Source organism: Ylistrum balloti, unplaced genomic scaffold (genome assembly GCF_031769215.1).
Source record: "Ylistrum balloti isolate Yb309-2 unplaced genomic scaffold, AGI_CSIRO_Ybal_v1 Utg370702, whole genome shotgun sequence".
NCBI classification, from domain to species: Eukaryota; Metazoa; Mollusca; class Bivalvia; order Pectinida; family Pectinidae; genus Ylistrum; species Ylistrum balloti.
The window spans coordinates 510706-522530 of record NW_026782421.1 but is presented as its reverse complement, the minus strand read 5'-3'; the positions used below and the strand labels follow the sequence as shown (position 1 = coordinate 522530).

The 11825-nt window shown below is 36.9% G+C and overlaps 1 protein-coding gene across 1 annotated transcript; it reads right to left on the bottom strand.

The window, feature by feature from the left end:
* Nucleotides 1-771: 771 nt before the first annotated feature.
* LOC132557621 (uncharacterized) lies at nucleotides 772-8553 on the bottom strand. The gene is made up of 3 exons (XM_060222128.1): nucleotides 8524-8553; nucleotides 7311-7406; nucleotides 772-4856 (listed from the first exon to the last, which is right to left on the bottom strand). The coding sequence occupies exon 3, from the start codon at nucleotides 4759-4761 to the stop codon at nucleotides 1990-1992; it is 2772 nt and encodes a 923-aa protein (XP_060078111.1). The 5' UTR covers nucleotides 4762-4856; nucleotides 7311-7406; nucleotides 8524-8553; the 3' UTR covers nucleotides 772-1989.
* Nucleotides 8554-11825: the final 3272 nt, after the last annotated feature.

Genomic DNA, 11825 nt, shown 5'->3' with positions numbered 1-11825 from the left:
ATAAGCATACTTAAAAAGGTTTTGTTGCTTCTAAGTTTGAAGGCTTAATTTTCAATTAAACGGAACTGATAACAGGATCTATTTTTGAAGTTAAGCATATTTGACCTCTGTGATCCTGTGAAAGAAAGTCAATGTAATTTATTTGAACAAAACGGATAGCCCTTCATCTCAACATGTTACCGGCCCAATATCATGACTCTGGGTCATTTTGTTATTGGGAAGAAGTTATAAAATGTAAATTATTTTCGATGACTCATCACACTGGACAAAAGACGATCGCAATAGGTGACTAGAGACTTCATCTCAGGTGACCTTATTATTTATAATTTCATGGCATAACAGGATTTTACAAACAATGTAATGTAATGATACATGACTGTATATCGGGACAGAGATATGTGAGAATTGTCAATAATGACATCAAAATTTCAGTAACCCACTACTACATCTGTAGATGTCAATACCAATGAAGGCATAAGTAGTAGTATGAAAACTTCATCACGTTATACCAGAAGCAAACTATGAAAACTAATGCAGTCTTGTGATTGTAATGGCATTTTCTATTCATCTTTGACATTTTTTCAACATGTGCTTTGAAAAAACAGGGATCCAACCAAAACTTGTTTTGTTTACTTTAATTTGTCTACACATGTTTTGCTGGTCACCATTCTTTATCTTCTCAGTGTCAAAAGGATATATGTAGAAGTGGGTATATAAACACATACTGGAATACATCCAAGCATTGTATCAAATGAAGACATACCCACAAGATATTTCAGAATGATTTATTTATCCAATGTTCACATCTTTGAACAGACAGGAAAAGTATCAACCATCAAAAGATGCCAATTTTACACTATGATATGTAAGACCCACAAAAATACCGCAAATTAGTCATAGATAGTTAAATCACAAAAAAATACATTGATTTAGAGTATGTGCTACAATGTTTTATTTAAATGTATGCATAACTTGATATATATAGTTGTGTTATATCGGTTTTATCCAGATTTCAATACCAAAAAAATAGCCATAATCACACAAAGATTCAGACAAAAACTGTTTTCTAATCAAATGCAAAAAACACACATGTGAGTAGTAAACAATGTTTAAATATGTAATATAATATAACTTAACTTGAATTTCCCTATACCTACAACACCAGTAACATTTGTAAATGAAATAAAAAAAACATCATCTTCTCACTTTGAGCAATGAGGTATATTGAATAATGAAAAAAAAAACAATAAATAGCTATGACATAGATATTACCAAATCATTAGGAAACAGATTTATATAAGTTGATGCAACTAGTTTCCGAATCCTTCTCATTTGCACTGTGCTAAGTGTTGTTATAAACTTAAGAGAGTACTTATATAATTTAATAAGTACAAGTAGTGGTACATGCTCTTAAGACACAGTTACATCAGATACAGGTAATATTATGTCCAAATTTTCATGAATTTTCATTTCATACATAGCATGAGAATTTATGAAACAAGACTTCATTTTTAGTGAGCCTTTGTGAAAAAGAAAACTAAGTAAACAAATAACTTTCCTTCGTTATCTCAGAAACGTTAGAATTTGAACGGTTCCAGAGTAAAATAGTTTATGACAAAATCAAATGAAGGCAGCCAATTTGTGGCTTAGATTTGCTGTTCTAGATATTCAAAATTATTTCTCTTTATCACACATGCAATTATATTTCCTGCTCCCATGGCAGGTTAATGAGAGTGACAAATATGTTGTTATACCCCAATCACCTCACATTTCTCTACATCATGGCTATAACTGATATACAACTTCCATTTTTATCCCATTCATCCCCCTATCACCTCCTATACACAACAGAGCTATATATATTATACTTTCTTTTATTTTTTCGAGTCTAGTTTTAATCTGTCTAGATTATAAACATTCCTCTTACAATACATTTCTTGTAAGAAATAATAGAACAACTGCCTTATAAAGGTACACTAAAAATACAGTCTAAATGTGCGACTTCAAGTGTGTCTTCAAATTCTCCTTGCTATTGAACTCTGTATCACATACATGGCACAGATACATGACAACGTTCACTACAACCTTCTCTGACATAACCATGTGACCTCTCAAGTGATCCTTCAATGCTTTATTGTCCTGAAAATGTTCATTACAGAAAGGACATTGTGCATGCATTGTGTTTTTCGTGCCAATCATGTTCAATTGTGAGTGTTGTTGTTCTGTTACTTTAGTTTCCCCGGCTACAACAGAATTATCACCATAGGATAACACATACCTATGGTCTCCAATGCTATCGATAAAGACACTCTTCTCTGTAGTAAAAGGCACATATTGAAATTGGGTTTCATCTACTTCAGGTACAAATGTGTTTGGAACAAAATTTGGTTTGCCACTACCTGTAACTGATATATCACTGCTGTCATTGGATCCACTGAAGGAACTTAAAGTGGCCACGTCCTTATTTACAGTTTGATTTAAGTCATTTATTCCACCCTCACTACCAATGGTGTCCTCATCAGTTACGTCTTCCTCTGGTTTTGTTGGGACAACCACTTCTTCAACACTCAGTTGTTGATGATAGTTAGCACTATGATCGAGATGGTAAAACCTTGTGTCAACACCACCAGAAATTGGAATCTCTGTTGTCCCTACGACCAGCTCATGCATAGTCTGTTCATCAACCACAATCTCCTGAATGTTTTCATCATGTAACTGAACATTTTCAGTTGAATCTGTTCCGTCAGATTTGTCAAGCATTCTGATCATGTTTTTCCCAACTATCAAAGACTGGTGACCATTTTTATCTGTAACAAAAGAAGATTCAGACTGCTCTATTCCATGTGTTATGTAATTGTTTCCATTAATTTCCAAGGAACTACAAGCAATATGGTCGTTTTTCTCTCCAGCAGTAGACCTTGAACCAAAAGATTCTCTAATCGTTTGGAAAGTTTGCTCGGTATTCTGCAACAAATTTTCTGTATTATCGTTTTCGTCTGATAGACTTGACAAAGTTTGCACTAGAACAGGGATTTGATGCATCTTATCATGAGAAGTTGACACCTCGAGACCTGAACTCCCTGGAACTACAACTGAGTAGGAAACAGTTGTTTTTCCTGTTGAAGGAGTATTTGAATACTGTTTCTCGTTACAAAACATTCCTTTCAGCTTTGCACTGGTAACATGGGGATAACTGGATTGATCAATTACCAACATTTCTTGTTTTTCTTCAGGACTGGCATTTATCTGTATCAATTGTTCAGTTGCTTTCTCTACAAGATTCTCATGAATTTGAACACCTGTACTTCTTTGATCACGATAGCCAGGTAATACCTGTTCTGCAGTTTCAATCAGCATACTAACTGGATCAAGCTGTGAGGATGATTTCTCCTGACGACCATCGTTGTCCTGAATTGCTCCAGTATTACTACCTAAGGCATTCTCACCAACTCCTAAGACAGTCTTCTTAACATCTGAATCAGAAATCCTACCAAATGAGGAATGATCGACGGACTTCTTAGTCTTTTCAATTTTTATATGACATTTTAGGTGGCTAACAAGATCAGTAATATTGTCAAATTTCTGTGAACATCCCATAGGACACTTCAATTTTTTTACCGAAGCAGAAACATTTTCTTCTGTTTCATCATAACTTGGTGTGCTATTATCAGTGCCATTATGTAAACCATCTTCCACTTGAACATTATGCCAAGTAGTGCAGTGGTCCTTCATCTCCTCAACTGTTTTCGACTCAAACTGGCAGGATACTTCTAAACATCTGTAGGCTAATTTAAGCCCAGTGTGTAAGGAATGGTGCATTTGAAGGCTACTTTTTATCCGAAATGTTTTGTTGCATATTTCACATTTGTGTGTTTTGCATGTTTCTTCATAATGAGACAACATATGATCTTTCAGATTTTGGAATGATGTACAACGTTTAACGCAAATGACACATTTTAACAACTTCATATTTGCATCATTACTATGCACATCAAAATGATGTTTTAAATTGCCCTTGTACTTGAAACTCTTGGAGCAAAGACGGCAAGAAAATGGTGTTTCTGGTGTATGTACGGCCATGTGTTTCACCAAAGCATAATTTGTGTGGAACTTCTTAACGCAGATTTGGCATTTGAACTTGCGATCAACATATTTATTGTGGATTTTGACGTGTGCATTAAGATTAGCACTGGTGTGGAAGGCCTTGTCACACAATGTGCAGTGATAGGGTGTCTCCCCTGTGTGACGGCGCAGATGAATATACAGATGGTCACTAAACTTGTATGTTTTGTCACACAGCTCACATTTGTAAGGACGAATGGTCATATGAGAACGCATATGTCTTTTAAGATGACTGTTCTGGACAAAGGCCATAGGGCAATATTCGCATTTGTAGTTCTTGTTGCCAAAATGAGACTTTAAATGGACTCGAAGATGTCCATTCTGTGAAAACTGGTTTCCACATATATCACAGGAGTAAGGTTTTTCACCGGAATGGCTTCGTAGATGCCGCTTTAGATGACAACTTTGAATAAAAGATTTCCCACATGTATTGCATTGTAACTTCTTTTCACCAGTGTGAATACACAAGTGGACTTTAAGGTTTTTCTGCTTGTAGAACACTTTGTCACAATAGTGACAAAGCAATTCTTTTTGCCTCCCTTTATCTTCTATCGCTTCCTTATTTGGCACTACCATTGCCTGCATTTCCTTTCCACTCCCTCCAATCCTGTTCATTAGCAATGGTTCTTCGTCCCCCATTGCTGTTTAATTGCATTTACAAGAAATTCCTATTTGATTTTATCATTCTTCAGGAGAAACAACAGCATCACCTTACAGCTTTCCCAACATTAAACCTAAAAAACACAATAATACAATTCCATAGACATATTATTATAAGATACCTTATTGAATTTAATGATAAAGCTACACACATAAACTTAGAATAATGAAGGGCTACATAACAAGAAGAGGAAAATGAGTAAAATCTTGTTCATTCGCTGAGCTTGATAAAATGTCAGAACTCAAGAAAACAGTATTTTGACATCAATCCCTTCAGATATCACTTTCTGATGATATCTTGTATGATGAATCGCTTGAAGATATAACACCATCCCATTAAGGAAAGACAATTTCATAAAATATTGGTTAAAAAACCTACCTGGATATTGTTGAGAAAATTTCAATGCTTCAAAAACAGGGCAATAACTCCATCAAAATTTTTTTAATTTAACTGTTGTTTACTAAGTTTAAAAGAAATCAGTTGAAAACTAAGAGAAGAGATTTCCAAACAATATTAATGTAACCATGGTAAAATGCTAGCCACAATATATCGCTCGGCTAGAGGGAACTTCTCTTTAGCTCGATTGGTTGAGCGTCAGATTAGTAAGCCAGGGGTCCCAATTCGATTCCTAGCCGAGGCATTGAAATGAAAAATGACCTCTGTTACATTGGCGCCCATGTAGAGACCCGGGAATAGTACTTAGCCATGCCCCACCAGCATCGCTGTAACCCCTGGAAACTCGAGGACGACTTATTTCCTGGAGGGGGGAGTATGTAACCCTGGCAAAATGCTAGCTGCAATATATCGCTAGAAGGAACTTCTCTTTAGCTCGATTGGTTGAGCGTCAGACTAGTAAGCTAGGGGTCCCGGGTTCGATTCCTAGCGGAGGCATTGAAATGAAAAATGACCTCTGTTACATTAACATTGTTAAACTAACAAAGGGGAGTTAACTCTTCCAAATCTAGCTGCTTCAAACAGCTGTTAAGGGATATACTACATGTTATGGTGATTACATCTACAAAGTTTGGAGAACAGTTGGAAAGTAGAAGTAGATTTCCATTGGGGAAAAAATATGATGGCCCTTAAGAGTTATATGACACTAAAGACTCCTAAATGTCATTATAGACACTAGTGATAGCAGTTTGAACAATTATTACATTACTTAGACATTTCTGACATTGTAGTATTGAAAGTAATAAAAACATCACAATTCAGTTTCTCAACATTCACATCAAATATCAGCTCAATGGCATTGTTGGAAGTTTAGAATGTAAAAAATATTACACACAGCGGTTGACGGAGGACACGAAACAACAACACAATGACTATAGGTCATCTTGACCCTTCGTTTCAGCTGACCTAATAAAATTGTACAATGGATGAATGGACAGATAGACAATGACATACCTAAATATGTTTAATAAGAAATTCTGACATATCAAAGTCTTAAACTACTAAAGAATATTGATATAATGACGAGAAAAACAAAAATAATTGTAGTCAAAATTTGGAAAAATCAAACCAATGATGACTGAGAAACAGGTTTTAAGTTTAAAACCATGACAAGAAATCTACTGCAATATATTTTGCCTTCCACTTTTCCATGACTAGGACAAAATCTGTTGCAATATACCATATTTGGCATCATCTTGAGCTATCAAGGTCTCACACCCTATTTTTATAAAATCAATTTCATGCTAGAAATTCTTCAAAATTACAACTCATTTAACCTATGAAAGATTTAACTCTCTTTCCACTAATTGCACTTGCTTCTTTTTCTGTCTCAGGGGAGCCACTTGGCTATTTGTTTTATTTATTGATAAAGATCTCAATTTTCTCTGTTTCATTATGAAAATTATTTCAAACCTCTTATTTTAAACAGAAGCAGTCTGATCTCCTTTTTCTCTGACAAGCCTGTTACCCAAGGAGTCCAGACTGATAATTAATACAAGCCATATTTGGTCAAAATTCATTGAAGTACAAATCTATTTATGAAAAGTTGCATCTTAAATAACAAGTTGACAGTTTACATCTAAATGTCATGTCTTTAGCATGGCTTTCTAGGACCATGGGACTTTTATATTACTGAGAAAAACCTACTATTCTTCCGTCACAATAAAACTTTATACACAAATGAGGAAAGCTTCCCTGTTTAAGACAATAATTATTTCTGTAAGTATAATGGGAGACAACTTTATTTTAAATCTCAGTCAGGGCATTGATATATGCTATCACATCAGCAGACACAATTTTAGGCCGATATGAAAAACGGGAAATTGTCTTTCCTGATCAGTACATTCCTACCTTGCTAGGATGTTCTCAAACACCTGGCCATGATATTGAGCAATGTTGACTCTAATAGTATAAAATCTAGTCAATTTGTACAAGCATTAATTTGTATCATTTGAACAGGCTCAGCAACATTTTTCATTCCCCCCCCCCTACCCCCATTCTTCCAGTTAAAAATTTGAACGAATACTACACAAAGCTATACGTTTTCTCGGAATATTTCAAACACAACACATACCATACTGTTTTATCAAATTCCTGTGAACTTCATATTCCTGTTACAGACCAACAATGTTGATAATGGTGATATGGAGGTGCATCCTTACATCTTGGTCTGTGGATTATAAAATGTTTATATGAAAAATAGATATATCCCTACTAACTCTTAGTATATAAACATGTCCAATCATCACTTTGTATAATTTCATATAAAACAAAATATCACATGTTGAACACTAATATTTATAATGTAAGCAGTGTGACATGGTCACTAATTTTACTGTGGTACCACTTTGAGATTCCAAATTTCCTAAGAAAAATATTTCATGGTGTAACCAGGTACATGTAATTGTTTAACAATGCCACTAGCACACACGAAATAAGCTCACGGTGTGAGAGTTTGGAATGAAAGTGAGTGAGCTGTGCATGTGTGGTTATTCATTTTCACCTGTCCCTGACCTGTCACTCTGCATTTGGTCGCCACAGTGTCCACTTCATTTTTTCCCCTGGTAAGTACCATACTATGATAAACAGTGTTATTGTATCTCTCTTTTATCTTATGTGCCTTTTAACTGTAATAAGCTATTCTGTCTGCTATATCGCAGGGTCCGATTCACTGTATTCACCACTAAATAAAAGTGCAGGGAACGGACCGGAATTTTGTTGTTTTCTTTGTGACAACAAAGGTTACAATGGCAATTACATTCAACAATCATGTCGTTATTTCATCGGTCATGTTCGCAGAGTAAGGTATTTCGTGGGTCAAGTAAAATAAGTGTATGCACTGAAAATAAATGAATCCACTTCAACTAATAAAGTTTGGAATTGGATTTTAGAGGATGCACCGAAATTCCGTGTCCGATCTCATTCAAGTGGATAAAAATACACTGATCCCAGACACATCATATTGGTTTACAGGTAATTAAGCAATAAAGTTGTCACGTTTCCTCATTCAGGGGTTGGGACATGGCCATGAAAAACCTTACTTGTAAACGAAAATATGTCTACAAAGTCAGATTTGTCGGTGATCCAGTACCTGAATGAGTTTGACTTGAGTTCCAATCGCCGGCCAGTTGTAGCGCTTCCTTAATGACCTTATTAGGAAAACAAGTGGTAATCATAATTTGTATTTGAGGGGTTGATGTAAAAGTATCCCATTACATGCATACTTTACCTGAATTATTTCAAAGAAATGCATGAATTATTTCAAAGAAAAATTGAAAGGTGTGTACCTTAGCTTTGTCCTTTGAAATTCCGGAAATGACCACCGGAAGTGCATTATAGACTATAGTCCGCAAAATAGATCTGTGATATGAATCCGGAAATTGAAAAAAAAAGTTTTTGAAAGGCACAGGGATCTTGCACGATTTCACGACCCACGGTCCAAATTCATGTAAATAATGAGTCGGAAAATCATGCCAAACCCCTGATGTCAAAGCAATGACGCGTGTGGGTCTTTGTTCAAAGATTCCATTATAAATGATAATTAAATATGCAATTAAATATTTGTGTTATGTAATGTATCCTGGGGCCAGACCAGTGTTCATGATAAAAAAAAAAAAAAAAAACCAAGATGGATAATAATTTTGCGTTTAAACATTCTCAATAAAGCATGGGTTGTATATTTATGATTTAATGAACACAAATGAATGCATCATTCAGAGGCCTGATACTGTAGCATATTGTTTACAGAGAAAAGCTAGATCTAAAAAAATTGTTATTCAAAAACTGTGAAATGAATGGAGTTTTAGATTAGGGAATTGAGAATTTATTCTCTGTATGATACATCGGATAAATTTTGTCTGAGATGAGAATAAAATAATGTTATTGATAAAGAACTTTCTGGTAATTTTCTCATAAACAAGGTGCATATGATGCATATACCTTGACACTGTTGATTTACATTTCATATATACATGGAAACGGTGTAGATGATTTCAGCGAGGGGCTACACAGCTGTATCGCCGCCTCTATCAATGAAGCAGGACCCATGGTACATATATTATTTATCCAGCCTTTATAAAACCGGATTTCTTGGTTGTCCTCCACAAATGTGCAAAGAAATGTTGACCGTAGTTGTTTGGACTTTTCTAATTCTTCAAAACACAAGAAAGAAGCCATTATTCCAAGAACAATTGTTTCTGAGAAATTATGACGTAAGTATGATAAATGTTTTCTTTAGAGTTAGTATGTATGGTGTAGCATATCTAATTCAGCCTTCCTAGTAATAGCTCGGTCAAATGTGATGCCCAAGCGGTTCCTGGAACAGCACAGAGTACCCAGTCTGGACTCAGAATGAAATCAGAACACATTATACGTAATTAAGTGTATTTAGGTGATCATGACAAATAACAAGAGTTGTTGGACAAATGTAGTGTAAAAGAGCCAAGGTCAGTTAAGATATTAATCATTCTCAGTTTGATACATCAGACAAATTTTTTGTAAAAAACTTTTGATACGAGAAAGAAAATATTGATTGACTGATGTGGAGGTGATGTGGTGATGCTGAGAATGTGGTGTTGATGTGATGTGGTGATGCTGAGACTGTGATGTTGAGGTGATGTGGTAATGCTGAGACTGTGATGTTGATGGGATATGGTGATGCTGAAACTGTGATGTTGATGTGATGTGGTGATGCTGAGACTGTGATGTTGAGGTGATGTGGTGATGCTGAGACTGTGATGTTGATGTGATGTGGTGATGCTGAGACTGTGATGATGAGGTGATGTGGTGATGCTAAGACTGATGTTGATGTGATGTGGTGATGCTGAGACTGTGATGTTGATGTGTTGTGATGATGCAGAGACTGTGATGTTGATGTGATGTGGTGATGCTGAGACTGTGATGTTGATGTGATGTGGTGATGCTGAGACTGTGATGTTGATGTGATGTGGTGATGCTGAGACTGATGTTGAGGTGTTGTGGTGATACTGAGACTGTGGTGTTGATGTGATGTGGTGATGCTGAGACTGATATGAAGGTGATGTGGTGATGCTGAGACTGATGTTGAGGTGATGTGGTGATGCTGAGACTGTGATGTTGATGTGATGTGGTGATGCTGAGACTGATGTTGAGGTGATGTGGTGATGCTGAGACTGTGATGTTGTGATGATGTGGTGATGCTGAGACTGTGATGTTGATGTGATGTGGTGATGCTGAGACTGTGGTGTTGATGTGATGTGGTGATGCTGAGACTGATGTTGATGTGATGTGGTGATGCTGAGACTGTGGTGTTGATGTGATGTGGTGATGCTGAGACTGATGTTGATGTGATGTGGTGATGCTGAGACTGTGATGTTGATGTGATGTGGTGATGCTGAGACTGTGATGTTGATGTGATGTGGTGATGCTGAGACTGTGATGTTGAGGTGATGTGGTGATGCTGAGACTGTGATGTTGAGGTGATGTGGTGATGCTGAGACTGTGATGTTGAGGTGATGTGGTGATGCTGAGACTGTGATGTTGAGGTGATGTGGTGATGCTGAGACTGATGTTGAGGTGATGTGGTGATGCTGAGACTGATGTTGAGGTGATGTGGTGATGCTGAGACTGATTTGGAAGTGATGTGGTGATGCTGAGACTGTGATGTTGTGATGATGTGGTGATGCTGAGACTGTGATGTTGAGGTGATGTGGTGATGCTGAGACTGTGATGTTGATGTGATGTGGTGATGCTGAGACTGTGATGTGGATGTGATGTGGTGATGCTGAGACTGTGATGTGGATGTGATGTGGTGATATTAAGACTGTGATGTTGATGTGATGTGGTGATGCTGAGACTGATGTTGAGGTGATGTGGTGATGCTGAGACTGTGATGTTGATGTGATGTGGTGATGCTGAGACTGATGTTAAGGTGATGTGGCGAAGCTGAGACTGTGGTGTTGATGTGATGTGGTGATGCTGAGACTGTGATGTTGATGTGATGTGGTGATGCTGAGACTGTGATGTTGAGGTGATGTGGTGATGCTGAGACTGTGATGTTGATGTGATGTGGTGATGCTGAGACTGTGGTGTTGATGTGATGTGGTGATGCTGAGACTGTGATGTGGATGTGATGTGGTGATGCTGAGACTGTGATGTTGATGTGATGTGGTGATGCTGAGACTGTGATGTTGTGATGATGTGGTGATGCTGAGACTGTGATGTTGAGGTGATGTGGTAATGCTGAGACTGTGATGTTGATGGGATATGGTGATGCTGAAACTGTGATGTTGATGTGATGTGGTGATGCTGAGACTGAGATGTTGATGTGATGTGGTGATGCTGAGACTGTGATGTTGATGTGATGTGGTGATGCTGAGACTGTGATGTTGATGTGATGTGGTGATGCTGAGACTAATGTTGAGGTGATGTGGTGTTGATGAGACTGTGATGTGGATTTGATGTGGTGATACTGAGACTGTGGTGTTGATGTGATGTGGTGATGCTGAGACTGATATGAAGGTGATGTGGTGATGCTGAGACTGATGTTGAGGTGATGTGGTGATGCTGAGACTGTGATGTTGATGTGATGTGGTGATGCTGAGACTGTGAT

Bases quoted from the DNA above. Each gene is read 5' to 3' on its own strand.
- LOC132557621 (XM_060222128.1), bottom strand. From the start codon at position 4,761: ATGGGGGACGAAGAACCATTGCTAATGAACAGGATTGGAGGGAGTGGA.